Below are 20188 nucleotides of genomic sequence, written 5' to 3' on the forward strand. Positions count from 1 at the left end.
GCAATCTGCTACACATTGGGAGGCAGGTTCAAGCCATGTCACAAAGAAATCAACTGGTGGTCGCAATAATCTTTACAGCTATCTCCTTAATGATCCTCACCAAGTCTTCCATGGTATATTGCAAGGAAACAATTCCAAAGGTAATTTAAAAAACCCTACCACCCCTTGACCTTGTCACAAGAATCAGAAGGAATGGAGGATGAACTGCCTATTACTCATGTGTGCAATAAAATAAGACAAATGGTTTACAATCACATTCTGAGCAATCACATTCACAAATTCTGGAATTTCTAGGAAACCATAGGGGTTTAGTGGCACTTCCTCATCTACAGAAATCCTAGATCAGGAATGTAAAGGCAACCAATTTTAAGGCAAACATTTTTCCAGAAGGGTAACCAGGTTAGGCTGCTGTAGCAGAAAAATCAAAGTCTAGTAGCATCTTAAAGACTAACAAATTTAATACGGTATAAGATTTTTTCGATGGTAGGCTCCAGTTCACAAAAGCTTATGCCATAATAAAGCTATCAAAAGACTCCCTGTTAATTTTAACGTGCTGAGGGCTAAATAAAATGAGGTTGGGGGCCTTAGAACCTCTGCTCAATAGTCCGACACTATCCTATCTAAGCTCCTGGGATTCCAACCAAAAACGGCCTCCTTTTCAAAGCCTATTTTTGCATCCATAATGATTAGAAATTTGCTGAGATTCCCAGGATGTTCAGTTATGTGTGCAATCCCAAACTCTCTGCTTCCAAGGTATGATCATGGAACCAGGGGATAAACATAGCTCTGTGTTTCACCATATGAATTTATTAAGAGGGGACAAAAAGGATTCTCCCCAGTATTTATACAAAAAAGCAACTGAAATTGTCTAAACTTATATACACAAAGACAAGGAGGGGAAGCATGTAGGATTGTCAGCATTCTCCTGTTTACTAAATTCAGCCTCTATATTCCCTGAAGAGGAAAATAGTGGTATAGAATAAAGTTATTTGATAAATCAAGATTATAAGATATTTACCTCTGTGCTAGCCAATCATATAAAACACTTACTGTACAAACTGGTTGCCCCAGACTAGGCTGGCTTTTTTCCATGCTGAAACATAATGGACCTAATTAGAAAATTGTTAAATGTAATTATAATGATGTCTTGATCAGAAACTTTTTAAATTTGTTTTTGTATTTTTTAGATTGACAATACATGTTATACATTGTTGAACTGCTATATTGTTGAAAATGAATAAAAACTATATATACACACACACACACACACACACACATACATATATATAAAATAATATAGCTGTTTTCATAATGATTTCTGTAACTTTTTTAAACATACTGCTAAAATATCAAAAACCATGGCACTTCTGAGACACCTTGTAATGGGATGTGCTGCTTGTAAATGTAGTTTTGTTCAAGTATTTGATTATTAAAGAGAAAAAGATACACCCAGGAATATATAAAACAAGACAAACAAAAGGGGGGGGAGTATTAGCAAAAACTGATGGACACATTCAGACGTCACATGTGTGAGAAGTGGAAGTGTGGCTTGAAAGACTTGGAATGCCAAGGATCCTTGGAAAAGCTGGGATGGCAACCATGGGGACTCCAAACCAACTGGAAGGACACTCTTGAGATGCCTTGGAAACCGACTCAGGGGTCTGCCCCGGCGTATTTTCTCATCACAGCAATGCTCACTTCTGTAGAGCATGTACACAATTCAACGCACGCCACGTGGTAGCTTCCTTGGAACAGAGAGCGTTCTCCATTATCCCATCGGTGGGATTTTGATCTTAGGGTTCCGCATCTCACCCGCAGCAGGGCCCACGGGATGCTCATAAGGCAGCGATGGCTTTGGCTGCCACCCTGCGTCCCAGAGGCAAGCTGAGATCCGTGATGGCCAGCACAATTCTTGGGCTAGACATGGTGGATGCTTTCACCAATTCCGACACCTGCCGAGAAGTAAAGAAGGGGAAAGAGGTCAAGGAAGACATGTCAGTGGCAAGTACATACTAGCAGAGTGAGCTCTGGGGTGTAGTGTAGGTTCCTCTTTAGCGACCCATTTCCCTCCATGGCAAAGAAACAACTCAAGGGAGCTTGTGGCACTGGTCCAGAAGCACTGCCTAGCCTGTGTCTCATACCGCGTGTAGGGGTGTCTATATTTATTTACTGCACTTGTAAATATTAGCAGACTTGGGCATGATTCATGGAATTGTAAGCCATAAATAGCTACAAAAGGTCAATAAAAATTTTTTTATTGTCTTTCTGCCAAGGCATTCTGGGCAGTAAACAAATTTGAAATAAAGGGGATAAGGAGAGTTACAAGAGAACAGCAGGCATATCTCAGGCTACTGGAAGTTTGTTCAGGAGCTGATGACCTAAACTCCCTGGCCTGGGCTTCTTCCTTTCTGCTTTTCCTCAAGGCATGAAAATCTTTAATTGGCCTTTACACAACCCTCTTTTCCCAGAGTCTTTTGGATGCTGAGGAAGCTGGAAATTCCAGGGTGGTGAGGGAGTAGATTTCCCCATGAGATCTTTTTCCCTTTAAGAAGAGGTTGATATTGAGAATTTATACCTTCTGGCCTAGGCACTCCCAGCATAGGATTAACAGTAGCTGAGGAGATACTGGAACCTTACCTGTTATGCTCAAAGTGGAATAACCAGGTAAAGCAGAATAAATATAATAATGACAACAGTTATTATTATTTTGTTCCTTTCAACAATTGTTCCCTCTCAACTGTTTTTCTATACACATGATTTTGAAAAGTCTGCAGGATTACATTATACATCAACCCCAACATTCTGTAATGTGCAAACTCAATAAAGCTTTAAACATATGGTTTTACATGCACACAACAGACACCATCAAAAGCTGGGGACAATTCCCACCTTCATATTTCTGCAAAACTCACATCTCTAGTGCTTCTTCAAAGAGGAAGGTATGTGCATGTACAAGTCAAAGAAATGGATCAATTATGTTCCTTGAGTACATTTTCTCTCAACCTATGATATGTGTTTAATGGTACATTCCTATGCAAGCTTAATCAGCAGTTAAGTCCCACTGTGTTCAATGGGCTTTACACCAAGTAATTGTACACAGGATTGCAGCTTAGGGTGACCCTCACTTACTCCTCTGTCATTGTCTCTGGAGCTGTCAATTCCTGCCAACAGACTCCCTCTAGTGTTTGCCTTTCCTAACAACAGAGAACCAGAGACTTGAACTCTTAGGATTCATATGGATCATCTGCACCAGCCTTCCTCCATCTGGTGCTCTCCAGATGTTCTATACTATGTCTCCCACCAGTCTCAGCCAACAATGCCAATGGTCAGGGAAGATAGGAGCTGCAGTCCAGCAACATCTGGAGGGCACCAAGTTGGAGAAGACTGGTCTACATGCATTGGGGAACTGCAAAGGGAAGATTTGCTTGTGCCTTTCTGGGCCAGGTCATACGACTGTTGGGTACTTAGAAGGCATCCCCCCCCCCCCTAGCTCATAGTAACACTTTTGCTGGCATATAGTGCATCGTCGCCACACACAAAACCCACCTGTTTTGTACATCACTGTTTAGCCACTTTGGAAGCAAACCCCCCTAACATTATATGGCTCTCTATCTGTTAAATTAATCCAAAAGTGCAAAGAACCAACTAGGACCGAGATCCAGGTGACAGTTCTTTCCACATGGCTCAGAAGTTCAAGGGGCTAAAATAGGGCACCCAAAGGTATGGAGGTGGCTTACCTTAATGGTTCCTTATTTCCCAGGGGCCATGTTGAGTTGTGACTGCTGAGTGAGAAAAACTGCAGGGAATGGGCCTTTACTCAGGTCACGTGGAAAGAAGTCTGCCTGCAACCCCCTATAAGCCAAAAGCTTTCCTAGAGAGCAGCAATGGACCAAGAGCCCGAAGAGAGACTACAGAAATCTTCAAGAGGAAATTGGGAGTCGCTCACCATGGTGAAGGGCATGAACTGGAGGATGCTGCCACGGCTTCCTTGCTCCAAGCAGTCTACGCACTCCTCCATGAACCACTGAACAAACTGTGTGTGTGTCCCAGCTGTCTTGGCTCCCAAGATGGAAGAAATCAGCAGGAAGAGGTTGGCTGGGGAGCAGAAGAGGGAGGAACTAAGCATTGTGTCCTCTAAACTATTTTTCAGTTTTTTAAAATACAGTGGTACCTCGGGTTAAGATCTTAATTTGTTCTGGAGGTCTGCTCTTAACCTGAAACTGTTCTTAACCTGAGGTACCACTTTAGCTAATGGGGCCTCCCGCTGCCACCATGCAATTTCTGTTCTGCCGCCACGCAATTTCTGAAGCAAAGTTCTTAACCCGAGGTACTATTTCTGGGTTAGTTGAGTCTGTAACCTGAAGCATCTGTAACCCGAGGTACCACTGTACAGTCATACTTTGGTTTTCGAACACCCTAGTTCTCAAACATTTTGATTCCCGAACGATCGAAACCCAGAAGTGACTGTTCTGGTTTTTGAATGTTCTTTTGGAAGCTGAACGTCCGATGGGGCTTCCGTGGCTTCCGATAGGCTTCAGGAGCTTCCTGCAGCCAATCAGAAGCTGCGCTTTGGAAGTCGAACGCTTTGGAAGTCGAACGGACTTCCAGAACAGATTCCATTCAACTTCCAAGGTACGACTATAATAATGTTAATAGTAATATTCACCATACATACATGCATCTATATCTATAGATAGAATTTCAAGTGCATCTTTTCTCTGTGATCCTTACAAAACCCCCACAAAGTGATATTGTTGCAGTTATATCTCCAACAGGTTTTCGTTTGGCAGCCACGATTTAGTTTATCCCAACATCAGTAACCGCACGCCGGCAGGCTGTGGCTTGCCCAAGGCCACCAAGCAGGGAGTCCATGGTACTGGAGAGATTTAACATAGTGCTGCCTTGACAGTGGAACAGACTGCCTCAGGAGGGGATAGGTTCCCCTGCTTTGATTTAAGCGAAGTCTAGATGACCACCTGGCAGGGATGTTGCCGTTTTATTCTACACTGCAGATCGTGCATTGATACGGGGGGGGGGGGGGGTTGGACTAGATGACTGCAAAGACCCCTTCCGCCTCTATCATTCCATGAAACGTTCAAAAGCAGGTTTCACAGCTGAACCCCTAGTGATCATCAAACGAAGCCCCACATAAACTGAGCTACATTTCAACCAGGCCAGCTGGGTGCCTGGCCTGCTTCTATAACTTCCCCCTCCGCTTAGCTAGGACTGAAGAGGCTTACCTAGGACTCTGTTGAGAGGATCTCTCATGCTGACTGTGTGCAGCTGCGAGGCGGACAGCGAAGTGCTCATCGTGCGGTCTGCTGAAAGTAGAGAAAATACCAGAGTTTGGTGACTACTTGCATCCCAAACAGGAAATGCCTTTGAATTGGACCTTCCTTCCCTTTTCTAATGGCTGCCTGAGGGGCTTGGGATGACAAGATGGCAGCAGCAGCAGCAGGTTTCTGGCAAGTCACTTTGATCATGTTGGATCACCATCCTAATGTTCAACATTACGCTAAACTAACAGCACCACAATTTAGTATTTCCAAGTGTTCAACGTATGTTACCTCCACAAGGCCTCAGGCCATTTTCTCTCAGGCAATAGCCCCCCCATCTGCAATATGGGGATAACAGCACTGACCTACTATGCACGACTACTGGAAGGATTACAACATAGTAATGTAAGTGAAATAATTTTGGCATATGAAAGCAGTCTGTCAGGGGTGCGGAAGCTCCAGCCTGCAAGCATAATTAGGCTTTGCCAGCCCACTGCCCCCAATTTGTTCTGTGAGGCCGTTTTGGACAAGCCATGTGCACCTGCCCTATGCCTGATGTCTGGTATGGGATGCATAAAGACCTGGCTCAAGCCAAATGGGGGTTCGCAGCATTGGCGATCAGCTGATTGGTGGCACCAGCAAAGCACTGCGCACAGGGCTTTGCAACATTCAAGAATCAGCTGATCATCGAGTCCTGTGAAGAGTTCGTCAAGATCCAGCAAGATCATCTGGTCTTCCAGAGCAGTTTGCAAGGGGATTCCCAAGATCCGACGATCAGTTAATCACTGGCACTTTGAAGGCTGTCCCTCTGCTGCACATTGATTTCAAACCATGTGGGCAAATAAGGGTCACTTGATGTCATTGTGTGATGTCAGGTGAATGACAGGTGGTGGCCCTGCCCACTTGTCAAATCTGGACCTGGCTGTTGGTAGAGAGAGGGAGAATGATCTGGCCCGCTAGTTATATCCAGTTCCCCACCCCTGCACCATGTAAATGTAAAGATTTAACTTCATCTTACCACATTGCATGTTAGAACACTAAAAAATGAACAAGGTGTGATTGAGTACCTGCTGCAAATATCCCAAGAGGACTAGAAACTTCTTTTTTTTAAGAAGAAATGAACACAGAGATTGGTCAACTGTTAAACCCAGTGCCAATTGGGCCCAGATCTGTTCTATGTGGCATAACTGAGGAATGCACAAAGATAGGTTACAAAATCAACTGCACCACCAAGTGTTTAAAAGCTAAGCAGTCCAGCCTTGGATGGTGGGTTTCACAGACCTTCTCTATCCATTTCCACAATTCTGCCATGGAACTGCCCTGAGAGTGGAATCAGATGCAATGACGCTGCAAGAAAGGAAGTTAAATTCCAACACTCCCTCTGATTCATAGCTGGATCAAGGATAGAGGCTTGGTTGTAAATAATCTCGTATGCAAATCAGAGAGGAAACACGGGTGTGCCAAATCACTGCTATGACAGGAGGAATTAGGGAGAGAAAACTCCCCAATTGCATTGTTATGCAGACAAAAGTAAAACCACAACAAAAGGATAACGAAATAAAGGGAAATCACGGGCCTCGAGAGCAATGGAAATATACAAAAACAAGATCTCTGAATCACCGGGCAAGAATCCAAGGTGATGAGCAGTGATGTTCTCCATATCTATAAACAAGAGGTCACCAGTTTCCCCTACTGACAAAGTTACTGATCATTTGATCTCCTGGTTCTCATCTGTGAGCGGATTACTGGAGCTGCATAGGAAAGTGGCCTTTCTCTTTGCATGTGGCTCTTGGTTCCCCAGAACACAGAAAGCCCAAGTGGGATTTGTGGCATGAAGCACCTTTTACTAGCTTTTACAGCTCCTCCTGGACACAGCCCACCCAGGTCTCTGTTGTTTCTAAGTTGTTTTTAGTTTTAGTTTTTAGTTTAAAAAAAATATTTAGTTTTTCAGTTTAAAGTTTTACAGTCAATTATCCAGCAACCAACATAAAAACAAGATTCCAAAGAAACTCCTGAACTTCCTTCCTCCCCTTTATGGGTCCTATTTTTAGTCATTTCCTCCTGCATCTTTTATAATAACCCAAACCTTTTACATCTCCATTATATCCAAAACTCAACATTAAACTACAAGTGCTATTCCAATCCTACTAATGATTTTAGCTGTTTACACAATGGTTTTTAAGATAAATTATACATTTTCCCCATTCCTTATTGAAATTTTGGTCTTCCTGATTTCTGATTTCTTCCGGTCATTTTTGCCATTTCAGCATAATCCATCAACTTAACCTGCCATTCTTCTCTGGTAGGGACTTTTGTCTTCCTTCCATCTAGTAGTTTTTGGTTTTTAGTTCCTGCGCCATGTCTTCCTTCATATCAAGAGATTCTTCCATCCGAGTTGGATGCCTACGCTGAGCCAGACACTGTTTTGGACACTTCCACTGCCGACAGTGTTCTGCGCTGCGCCGCTATCCTTAACTTTTAAAAAGTCAGTAAGGTAGGAAACTTTACCTTTACATGCTCCTGATAGCATACCCTCCCAGGGGGCACAATTACAAATCAAAATGATGTGTTGAAGCCTCCAGTAAGGGCCAGAATTGCTAGATAGCCGAGGAGCTGCATTGGCACGTGGTCTACATTGAGCTCTGACGCCTCCACCCATTCCAAACAGCACACCTGAATTTTCCCTGAAGTAAACAAAGTAACCCCCACATTCATTCCCTGAGGCTTATACCTATTTACTTATTATCTTGGAGGAAACACAGTTCACAATAAATAACTTTTTTAAAAAAAAAAAGCAAAATATTAAATGTTTTAAATAGATCCATCTAATCTGAATCCTCCTAGATGGAGAGAAGTTGTTGTTTTGATGTGATTAAAAGGAGAGAGAGAGAGGAAGTGGAATGAGCTTTAGTCAGGTTTAGAATGGATTCAAGATTGGCCAGTCTTTTCCAGGGAGCCTGTTTGGACTCATATTAATTCCAGGAAAAGCTTTCTCACCATGATTCCACTTACTGGGGCTAGACAGGATGCTGGTGTCTTCCTCATTGGAGCTGAGCAGGCGCATCAGTTTGGAAGGCTGGGTATCATCCAACGGGAAGAGACTGGTGTAATCCTGGAAGAGGAACCGAAAGGACAGAAAAGAGTCCATCAAGGTTACTGATATACACAACCATGAATAAGGCAGGCGGTCTGGTCCTGATTTTGTCATTCATGTATGGACTTGTACTGTCCTACCTTTGCCTGTCTCAAAAAAAAAAGGATGATTCACATACTCCATTTCTCATCAACATGTTTAAAAGAAGGAAGAAGAGGTGCCAGAGAGCCATTGTAGTGTGATGCCTGAGACTGAGCTGTGACCCACAAGCCCCCAATGCAATCCTTATTGAAGCATTGAAAAATTCATGAAGGACACGTCTATCAGCAGCTATTAGTCATGGTAGTGAAAAAGAACCTCAATACCAGTTCGATTTGGGGGACATAAATTACGGGAAGGTTGTCACTTCCATGCCCTTTTTCTGAGCCTCTTGGAGGCAACCGACTGGCTGTTCCTGGAAACAAAACGCTAGTTGATTTGAATCCTTGGTCTGATCCAACAAGGTGTTGCTGGTTTCTAATGTTCTTAGAGGTCAAGGAAAGACAATTCCTTTGCTACAATCTCAAAGCTTACAATTTAAAATTGCAATTAATTTTTTTAAATGAAAAATCATAATTAAATTTTACAACTGAAAATTGTACAAGTTTGCTTTTTTGCACAATTCTCCTTCCCCCATTCATTCCCCTCGCCTCTTCAAATCCAGCCACTCCAATTGCACTTATCAATCCACTGCGGCCTGTTTTCCTTTTCCCAACATCCTTGTGGGAACAGCAGTTTACCTCTATATCTTCTCGGTGCCTCTTGCGCTGCCAAGCCGAAGTCTGCCCCTTGTTGTGGGAGGAGTAAGAGCTGGAGGCACACCACACAGACAGCCTAATGGACAAAGAAACACACATCAGCTCCAAAGAAGGACAAGCGATTATTTATTTATTTATTGCTTTTCCCTACTGGATGCGGGTTTTCCTGAACCACGACATTCTCATACCGTATATGGAGTACAAGGAAACTAGCATCATATTTGCAGGAGATCAGTAATCAGAGAATGTCTCCTAAAGTTTACATCAATAAATGCATTCTTCCACTCCCACTCCACTCCCTGGACCCCATCATCCCTGGTACCCCAGCACACAAGATGTCACGCTAAGCTTGTAAGGCGGCCTCAACGGGGGGAAACAACATATTGCTGGGGCAATATGAGAAAAGCCGAGCTTGTGGTTTAATGGAGTGAACCCTAGAAGCTTGCATTTGGGTTGTGAAACTGTGCCATTTTTACTGCCTTGATGCATAAAAATATGTTTCTTGTTAGTGTTTGTGGAAATTCAGCTTTGAAGTTCTAGGAGGGCCTTGGAGATGGGCTGGAAGGACTCCCATGTTTCATTCCCAAAGTTTGCCTCTAACAGCATTTGCAATTTGTGGTCATTTTTTAACTTCCCATGTCTTATTGCTTCTAGCTTTCAGCTATCATTATTTCACATGTTTTAAAGCGCTCAGCAAAATGTTTTCACAAGAAAGAAAGAAAGAAAGAAAGAAAGAAAGAAAGAAAGAAAGAAAGAGAAGGAAAGACTCTAGTTTTCATGGCTTGAAAGGGTACAGGGCAATAATAATAATAATAATAATAATAATAACAACAACAACAACAACAACAACAACAACAACAACAATAATAATAATAATAATAATAATAATAATAATAATAATAATAATAAAAAATTATTTATACCCCACCCATCTGGCTGGGACGCGGGTGGTGCTGCGGGTTAAACCATAGAGCCTAGGACTTGCTGATCAGAAGGTCGGTGGTTCGAATCCCCGCGCCAGGGTGAGCTCCCATTGCTCGGTCCCTGCTCCTGCCAACCTAGCAGTTCGAAAGCACGTCAAAGTGCAAGTAGATAAATAGGTACCGCTCCGGTGGGAAGGTAAACAGCGTTTCCATGCGCTGCTCTGGTTCGCCAGAAGCGACTTAGTCATGCTGGCCACATGACCCGGAAGCTGTACACCGGCTCCCTCAGCCAATAAAGCGAGATGAGTGCCGCAACCCCAGAGTCGGTCACGATTGGACCTAATGGTCTGGGGTCCCTATACCTTTACCATCTGGCTGGGTTTCCCGAGCCACTCTGGGCAGCTCCCAAATGAATATTTAAAAATTCCCTTCCTTCCACTGTCTTTTAAAAGTAAGATAGTTGCTTATTTCCATGAAATCTGATGGGAGGGCATTCCACAGGGCAGGCGCCACTACTGAGAAGGCCCTCTGCCTGGTTCCCTGTAACCTCACTAGTACCTGGTAACTACGGAATGCAGGATTCCCAGGAAGCTGGAGACAGAGCTTCTGCACTCAATATTTTTCCCTTTCTCAGGGCAACCAGAAACTGAATAAACTGTGCAAAAAAAATGGCACCGGTGTTCTTAACATCACATCAAGTTTTGGCTTGTGGATTTCATACCAGCACAGAACTGGGGCTCATTAACACCTGTCTGCTCATCTCTTACTTGGCAAGAGCCTTGCCCGGAGGGTCCATCAGCATATGCCACTTGGAGGAGTCTGTGAGCAGATTGGGCAGGATGTGGCCGAGGAGGGTGAGCGTCAGCTGCTGCATGTCCAGGCAGAAAATGGAGTAGAGCAACTCCACAGCCCGCATTGCGTGCTCTTTCCGTGTCTCTTTCAGCAGCTCCTGAGAGGGAAGAGAGGACGACAGAAAGTGACAAGAGGATAGGGGCAACAAGCAGCGACATTCGCTCCTCGCTTAATGCCATGAGTGCCGAACTACTCTGGGAGCCTCTAGCAGCCTAGGGCCGCGGACAAAGCTCACACAGACTCTCTCTCTCTCTCTCGCCCATGCTTTGTCAGTGGTCAGAAACAGCCCCACAGAAAAGCACTGTGCAGCTAAACACAGCAGAAGAAACATTCCTCTTGCAGTATCCCCAACAGAAAGAAGTGGAGGGGGTAGGTAGAGAGAGAGAGAGAGAGAGAGAGAGGCATAATTTTGACCTACATAAGCCCACCTCTCAGATGGTTAAGAGCAGGGAATATACTTAGGAGGTATTCAGTCCACTACATGCAGCTACAAATACCCCCAGGGCTGTGTCTGTCATGGTCCTCAACCTTTGGAATCTGTCTGCTCTGCAGTTCCACCTGAGTCCATCACTGTGGACATTTAGTCTCTGTCTCCATCGTTCAGCCTGAACAATGAGGTCCAGTTCCGAGGCCCTTCTGGAAGCTCCCTCATTGTGAAATGTAAAGCCACAGGGAACCAGGCAGAGGGCCTTCTCGGTGGTGGCACCTGCCCTATGGAACGCCCTCCCATCAGATGTTCTGAAGACATCTGAACACAGCCCTGTACTGGGAAGTTTTTAATGTTTGATGTTCCTCTTGGTTTTTTTATATTCTGTTGGAAGCTGCCCACAGTGGCTGGGGCTACCTAGTCATATGGGTAGGGTGTAAGTTATTATTATTAATAATAATAATAATAATAATAATAATAATAATAATAACAGGCAATATATGGGGGGGGGGAGTGAGCTTAGAATTATGTGACTTGACTATTCCTAATTAGCTCACAGGTCTTCCTCAAATATGCATATAGGAAGGCATGCAGCTGAGGCCAGGCATCAAGAGACTGCAATTCCGAGTATCCTCATCTAGGCTGAATGTAGCTGCTAATGAGCTACGGTAAGGCCAAGAATCCAAATCATGGCGTCATCATGAGAATCCCTTGGGTGACTTAGAGGCAAGCCACTCTCTCTCTCTCTCTCTCTGCTTCAGTCTTGCCTCAGCCAACTGGGAATGCAGAAAAAAACTTTTCTGCCTTGCAGGAGAGTAGGTGAGGGTTTTCAGAACAAATTTAGAGCCTTTTGACCACTTAGGCAAAGCAACCTGTTTTATGAAAAGCAAAGCTATTCCACTTATTTATTAAGCATTTACAACCCACATCTTCTACTAAAGCATGACACCCACAACAATTTCAGGAAAACCATTTACAACGTAAGGCCTCCAATAGGTGAAGTCTTTTTTCTAGCTGTTGAAAAAGTACAGTACTCGCATGTGCCCCGTACCTTGACAAGGTTGTTGCAGAACCAGTAGACTCCGCCCATGTGCAGAAGGGTGTCGAAGATGTGGATGGAGCGGCTGTCCACCCAGCCTTTCTCCAGCACTTTGGAGAAGACGCCCATCAGCACCTCTTTGATTGGCTTCTTGGCAGGAAGGAAGTTCCAGTAGGGCATAGTGACGACCCCTGTGGCTGAGAACTTGATATTCGCAGCTGTCTGCTGCAGGACATCAGCACACATGTGCTCAAGGATTGAACTCATGATCACCACTCTGGATGGGGGGCAGGGGAGAGAAAAAAAGGGTATAAAGTATGACCACCCTAAACCTGCATCCTTATCAAGGCTTCTTCGGAAGCTCCAAGTTGCTGATGCCCCCAAATTCCAAGCAAAACGTCAACTCAAGGCATCGGGTTGAGGCTCTAAGGAATGTGCTGAAGCAGTCTTGGACCAGAGCTTAATATTTGCAAAATGACCCTTCACAGCAGCAGTGATCGGGGAATAACAGAATTATCCTAGCGCTGCTGTGTAAATCTAACCCTTGCACTGGGACAGGAAACCATTGTCTCCATTCAGACCCAGATGAATGAGTGGCAATTCAGCAGCTTCACATTGCAGGTTCCCTCTGATGCTCTTTTTGTCCCAGGATGGCCACCTTAAGAACAGCGGCAGTGCGGCCTGGTAGCCAGAGTAGCCCGACGTGGCTGATCAACTGCTCACTGCCCGTACTGCCTGTGGAGCCATAGAATCACAGAATGGTAGAGTCGGAAGGGACCCTGAGGGTCATCTAGTCCAACCCCCTGCAATGCAGAAATATGCAGCTGTTCCATAAGGGAATCAAACCTGCAACCTTGGCGTTATCAGCACTATGCTTTAACCAAAGAGTATTTGAACTGGTTTTTTTTCCCCATGCAGCAAAAAGCCTGGGTCACCTCCCAGTTATATCTGATCTTTCAGGATGCTTAATTCAGTGTTGTTTTTTTTATGAGAGACATGATATCAGCATGGAAATCATACAAAAAAAGCAGAACACGCACCGGGGGCACAAAGCAGAATACAAGCAGGTAATCCTGCCCTGCAGATGCAGCCTTTACCCCACATTTTAAACCCTTAGCTTAACACCCTGTTTTCTGCTACCCAGACTCTTACTTGCCTCTCACTGTAGAACTGCAGGGTGTTTTCAGCATACAGGGGGGTTGCCAACTGCCGGATCATCTGCAATGACTTCTCTCTCTCGTCCAAGCCCAGCATACGGACGTGAGCTACGAGCCAGGCCACAGCGCACACGGCCATGCTGCACACCTTCCCCTTGATGTTGTCTGTGATTTTCTGGGGAAGGGAGGAGGAGGAGGAGGGAAAGTAAGGCAAGGAGGCAGCTGTTGAGACTCTAGATTTTTTACTTTTCATTCATTGAGGGATGGTTTGGATACCAAACATACTGCAACTGCAGCAGTAGTTGTAAGATCACGTCCAACTCTCAGTTCTATGCATCCCATATGTACCGATGCAAGAGAAAGAACAAGCCTAAAGCACCAAATCATCAGGATTGTGTAGTGCGTTTGTTGCTACAGTTTTCTCTTTCTATAAAGGGAGAAACACGCAGCCTCCCTGTTGCATGGTACAGCCCAGAATGTTTTTGCACCATTCCAGATTCGGATTTTTGCTTCTGAATGGTGGTGGGCTTTTAAAAGGTGAACAGCAACACATCTCCTTTGTATACAAGGCTCACTGGAAATGCCTGCTCTTTGTCATTACCTGGACGGACTCAAAGGTGAGAACCCCGTTCTCCCAAGCATTCAGGATCTCCAAGATAGCAGCAGAGATGCTCAGACACGCTTCTTGCCATTTCATCTGCCTGCTCAGATGCAAAGATATACAGGGAGGGAAAGAATCAAGGGGAAAACTTGTCAGTAATATAGGAGATCATTAGCCATTCCCTCCCCCCATTCCAAACCCGCCTCCTCTTCTCTTGAAAGTGTATTAGCAATACCTGCTAAAAGCTCAAAAGTGAGGGCTGAGCAAAGATTTCTAAGTGGCAGAGGGCTGAGCGCCAGTCTCTCCCTCCCCCAGTAAGCAGAAGCAGAATTATGCACCATCTGCAGGTTTTGTTGGCACCAAACTTAAATGTTGGTGAAACCATGTACACAGGATAAGGAAGGAGGCAGGAGCAGCAAAGGATGCACAGAAAATCCACACCTTAACTATCAGAGCTCTGTTGAGACTGCCTGCCCTGTGTTCAACCATGAGGACTAGAAACCTGCTTTAAGAAATCAAAAGCCTAGAGGTTTAGGAATCCGCTCTACGGCATGGACAGAGAAAACAACGAATAGCCCTGCAGCATGAAGAAAGCGACTGACACTCAGGAGAGGTGGGAACCTTCAGCCCGCTATTTTTATGACACCAATTCCTCAGCTATTCTAGCACAGCTACTTACACCAACTTCATTTCTGACGAATTGTTGAGCAAAGCAACTAGAGACTCCACCTTGGTGGAATCGGGCCGGAAGCAAGGGTGATCAGGGTTGAGGATCTTTCCTTCCTCAGGCATGCAGGTCTGCATCCAGGTCTCAAAGAAAGGCACTTCCCCAGGTGGACCAGCTTCAGAAAGGATCACCTGGAAGAGAGACGGCCAAAGGAGGTGGGCAGGGTAGAGCCATCATGAAGCCCTCGACCACAGCAACAGCGCCACCTAGTGAGCGAGGGGTTAGGGACAACACATGCAGGGCATGAACACGGGACCTGTTTCCCGTGCCTGGAATAAGCTCTCACTGTCAGGATTTTGGCCACCCCATTTGCTTACTTATGGCATTTTCATGGCACCCTGTTGCCAAGTTCTCAGGGTGGCTTACGACAAAACTCAAAGCAAATTAAAAATATGCCTCACAGGGGGAGGGGAGAAGAGAGTGGAAAGCTCGGAAGGTACACTGGACGTGTTCAGAGAAGAACCCCCTTTTACTTACATCTCTGTGCCTATGCAGAGAACCTCTCCTCCACCATTACCTCTCCCTTGCCCCCGTATTGTACAGCGTAGAGAAGACCCTACCTCAGAGCCGTAGGTCTGGGCGACATGGCATAGCATGAGGAAGGAAATGTCGAAGAGAAGCGCCCTGACTGATGCCGCTTTGGCTAGAGAAGTGGGAGGAAACCCACAACGATAAGTTCACACAACAACAACAACAACAACAGATATATCAGTAATTTATTATGACCATTAACAACATCTGGTGCATAAGAAGTGCTCTGCAACTACATTCTCCTTCGTTGTACTGACACAAGAGGAGTTCTCTCGCTCTGTGTTTTTTGGTTTCTTTCCATTCCTGAGTCCTTACATCCCACACTGATCACTGACAGCCTCTGATGGGGCACTTCTGGCAGTCCCTCATCCCATATGCCTTCTGCGCCTTTAGCCTGGGGCTGGCCCTGCCCTGTGGAACTCCTTGCCAAGAGAAGTCCGGCAGGGTTCGACCCTGCTTTCTTTTAGACATCTTTTGAAAACAGTGTTGTTGACTGGGCTTTTGGTACATGCATCTTTCTTCTCTGCCTTTCCTCCAAATATGCATATATAAATGACCCCCCCCAAGAAAACCCCTATTTATTTAAAAAGGACCCCCTGGAGGGTTAAGTCCAGTCAAATTCGACTATGGGGTTGTGGTGCTCATCCCGCTTTCAGGCCGAGGGAGCCAGCGTTTGTCCACAGACAGCTTTACGGGTCATGTGGCCAGCATGACTAAAATGCTTCTGGCGCAATGGAACACCGTGATGGAAACCAGAGCACATGGAAACGCCGTTTACCTTCCCACCGCAGCAGTACCTATTCATCTACTTGCACAGGTGTGCTTTCAAACTGCTAGGTTCGCAGGAGCTGGGACAGAGCAACAAGAACTCACCCTGTCACAGGGATTCGAACCGCCAACCTTCTGATCGGCAAGCCCAAGAGGCTCAGTGGTTTAGACCACAGCGCCACCTGCGTCCCTATCTATTTACTGGCCTTCTAGTAATCATAGAAAGCAGCAGGAACAGAGCAATGGACATCCCTAATGAAAATCGGACTCAGGCCCCTCTTTCCAGCTCCTCACTTTTTATCAAACCCTTTTGAGGGTGTGACCAAGCTTAACAGTTTCAAAGCACTCCAAACATCTTGAAAAATGAACAAGGAGGAAGCAAAAACTGCCAATGGCTAAAGAGAGCTCCCTTTCCCATCAGTCCAGTGGAAGGTCAGAGGGTCTTTTGTGCATTTAATCACATGCAAAACGCATTCAGAATCCTTATCTTGGGTTAAGTGGGATTCACACACATCACTCCATCCAAAGGACTTGAGCTGTATGGACGCTCAGAGGACTGTGGGGAGGAAAGGAAGGGGAGAGGAGAGGGAGGGCAAGCTCACAGCTGCAAGTTAACCCTTCCCCTCCCAGGGCCGAGGTCCCCCACCAAGCAGCACAAAGTGACTATTCTCAGGGGTGGTGGGGAAACGGGAGGGTGCACGTGGTAGCCCAAAAGACAAAGAGACCCCAGTCATAACTTGAATGCCCCCCTTGTTGCATCAGGAATGCTGCGCTGGCACTGCCTATGCTGCCAGGCACCATGGCTCACTTTCAACTCTTCCCCACCCCCTCCAGACTTTTCAGTTAACACGCAAAAAAATCTAGAGCCTCAGGAAGGAGCTGCAGTAACATCAGACTGAAAAGAAAAGAAATAAAGCAAGACAACAGGGACTTACAGCCTTCTCCGCTGATGTGCTTGGTAAGTTCATTAAGCCTAAAATGAAAGGTGAAGGAACAGAAAAGGGGGGAAAATGAGCTAAGGCTGCATTTATTTTGTAAGGGACCAAACCAAGTATCATAACTGCCCCCACATATTTATTTTTTTGCTTTCTAAAATGTTGATCACCTTGCTGTGCGAAACACAATGCGAACTTAAAAAGTAGGTCGCAATCATTCCCATTCTACAGATGATAAAAAGAACCAAGACAGCAACTTGGCAAGACTAAATGCACATCTCAAGTGGGACTTGAATTTGGGTGCTGCCCCATCCTTTCCTCTTTGTACCAATCAAATCAAGGTGAAACCTTCTTAGCCATTCCCCGCCTCCATTCTTCTCCTCTTTGGCTGTGCACATACTATACATTTAATTCACATTTCTTCTCACAAAGAATCCTGGGAACTAAAGTTTGTAAAGGGTGCTGGGAATTGTAGCTCTGCTGTGGGTAAGCTACAGTGCCCATATTTGGGGGGGGGGGCTTGCTTTAGATATGCTCTGAAAATATACAGTGTGGATGCAGCCTTAGCCTGCCTTTACTCTTTTGGAAAAGATTCAGGCCTTTCCCACCCAGATGTGGCTCATCTAGCAAGCCAAGTTCCCATAATGCAAACATTTTGACATTCTGGCAGGGCTTTTTTTTCTAGATAGAAGAGGAGGAGCACCCAAGTTGTTGAGCTTCTGTTAGGGGTGGGATCGCCTAAGAAAGCTTCTCTTCTTTGCCCCACCACCGGAGCCTTATGCCACCACCCTCTGCCGCACAGATGTGCCGCCCACAGCCTCTGCCACACGCCACCATACTGCAGTGCTAGAGCTGCCAGAACACGCCACATAGGTGATAGAACCCACCAACTCAGACACACTTAGTTCCGGTGAGTTCTGGCTGAAAGAAAGCCCTGCTTTTTGGTATGGCACAGTCTTTCGCTTTCAACCTCACATAGGATGCCAAATTACATACTCGGTATCATATTCCACACTTGTGTGGACTACACATGGCCACAGCACTAGAGCTCGCACGCTTGCAGCTTATATGTGGAGGAGTGGAGTAGATTTATTCAGACAGGAGTCTTGTGACAGAAATCTACCATCACATGGCTCGAAAGATAGTCCAGCCCCACCTCCCACTCCCGGTTCCCCCTCCTGGCAGCAACATCAAAAACAAATCTGTCTTTACCCTGCAGGAGAATTGTTTGCTTCTAATAACGGGTGGGAGAAGACCCCCCACCCCACAATCTTGCTTGATTTGCTCAAGTACAGAAAGGCCCAAGTGTGCTTGTAAGATAGCCACTTGTGGGAGGTTTAACAGCCTCGTGAGCGGCTACTTAATAGCCCCTTCAGCTAAGACCCAAATGGGTTCAGAAAAAAATGCAGCAGCCGTACATGGAATTGGGGATGGGCTGTGGAATTAAAGAAGATGAATGGAGACAGGGAGTTGATCTCTTGTCATTGGCAGGAATTCAGAAAAGCAAAACAGCCTTACAGCTAAAATACATATAGCTCCTGTGTTCTGTTAGGATAGACTGGCTTACGGGCTTCAAGGCTTAGATCCAAGGCCAGTGCTAAACGTTAGGGAAGCCACCTGGCTGCCATTGAAAGCAGCAGATCTGTATTGGGCCGCCCCAACCACACCTAAGTCACCATGTCAACATGTATTTCCAGTTTCCCAACTCCCAGGGCAGAGGAACACAACATGCAGTGATGTCATGTCATCATTGGTGTTTCACAAGATGTCTGGGGAGAGAAACGTTAATGGGAACTGCTGATCTGACACTGTTCACGCTGCTCTTGCTGCGGGATAGGTCAGCCTACCATGCTACCAAGGCTTCGGCCACCACCTCAGTTTCCCATCTATGTGAAATATAAGAACCCGTCTCATTGTTTCTACAGGGGGAGGAAGGGGAAGATAGTAATATTTAAGTTGTTAACAGCTGGGGGCGCTTTACTCCAACACCTTGTGCAATGGTTCCCCCACTGAACTGTGCCTGGAAGTGCTGATGCGGATCTAAAAACAGCCTGAATCCTATGGAGACAGAAGCCAGGTGGGGTACAGCTTCCAACACACTCAACCAATGGATGTTCAACTGCATTTTAGCCATTGCACACCAGCCTTGCAAGCTCCTTTTGAATGACAACAGCACAATATTTCATTCTCCCAAGTTCAGGATTGGAAGTGCAAGGCTGGGTGAGACTATAGCCTTGGAGAATATTGTTTATCTGTTCTGTTCTATTTTATTTTGCTACTTTTCTTTTTACTATTTTACTTCACTTTATTTTTACCTTCCCCCCAATAATTTTTATTAGTTTTCAATTACAATAATCCAATGGTAGCCTCATTATAACAATGCCAAATCAAAGTACAATTACTAATCCCAATCATTCAAATGTCAAATTACAAAATTTGGGTGGCCTCCCGCATGTGCTAGAACTAATGGTTTGATTATTTACTTTTCTGCATCCCAAATCTTATTCATCTCAATGACATTCCATCCAAAATAACAATCTGTTATACAACAACTGTAATATTAACGACATCTGCTCATCTTAACACATTAAATGATTTATAAATCTATAGGTGAAGCATTCAAACTATATCCTTATTCCTCCTGTGTGTGACAATTATTCTGTTGGTGGTGTTCCTTCCTGTCCTTGTAAAATGTTATGTCTATCTTTTCCCAGCCATTGCTGCTCCCCATCATGCCTTGGGTGGAGCTAATACCCCCGCTGTTTATTTTTACTATTTTACCTTACTTTATTTTACTATTTTTATTTTACTATTAATAAAGACTACCGTATTTTTTGCTCTATAAGACTCACTTTTTCCCTCCTAAAAAGTAAGGGGAAATGTGTGTGCATCTTATGGAGTGAATGCAGGCTGCGCAGCTATCCCAGAAGCCAGAACAGCAAGAGGGATGGCTGCTTTCACTGTGCAGCGATCCCTCTTGTTGTTCTGGCTTCTGAGATTCAGAATATTATTTTTCTTCCTCCAAAAACTGGTGCATCTTATAGAGCGGAAAATACAGGTT

At 45.1% G+C, this 20188-nt stretch overlaps 1 protein-coding gene across 13 annotated transcripts in view; it reads right to left on the reverse strand.

Annotated features, from left to right (window-relative positions):
* Nucleotides 1-787: 787 nt before the first annotated feature.
* MED24 (mediator complex subunit 24) overlaps nucleotides 788-20188 on the reverse strand; it is a 50632-nt gene continuing 31231 nt past the window's right edge. For 4 of the 13 annotated variants that reach the window (XM_083469537.1, XM_083469542.1, XM_083469538.1 and 1 more), the window contains 12 exons: nucleotides 17128-17165; nucleotides 15454-15536; nucleotides 14846-15024; nucleotides 14167-14266; nucleotides 13565-13740; nucleotides 12421-12685; nucleotides 10858-11039; nucleotides 9150-9243; nucleotides 8289-8388; nucleotides 5241-5321; nucleotides 3947-4095; nucleotides 788-1952 (listed from right to left, as the gene is read on the reverse strand). In XM_083469537.1, coding sequence (XP_083325663.1) covers nucleotides 1836-1952; nucleotides 3947-4095; nucleotides 5241-5321; nucleotides 8289-8388; nucleotides 9150-9243; nucleotides 10858-11039; nucleotides 12421-12685; nucleotides 13565-13740; nucleotides 14167-14266; nucleotides 14846-15024; nucleotides 15454-15536; nucleotides 17128-17165 — 1564 coding nt within the window. In that variant the 3' untranslated portion in view covers nucleotides 788-1835. Of the gene's footprint in view, nucleotides 1953-3946; nucleotides 4096-5240; nucleotides 5322-8273; nucleotides 8389-9149; nucleotides 9244-10857; nucleotides 11040-12420; nucleotides 12686-13564; nucleotides 13741-14166; nucleotides 14267-14845; nucleotides 15025-15453; nucleotides 15537-17127; nucleotides 17166-20188 lie in introns of all 13 variants that reach the window. The other 9 variants (XM_083469545.1, XM_083469535.1, XM_083469546.1 and 6 more) reach the window with 4 other exon arrangements.

This window comes from Podarcis liolepis, assembly GCF_965112155.1.
Source record: "Podarcis liolepis genome assembly, chromosome: 13".
Classification (NCBI taxonomy): Eukaryota; Metazoa; Chordata; class Lepidosauria; order Squamata; family Lacertidae; genus Podarcis; species Podarcis liolepis.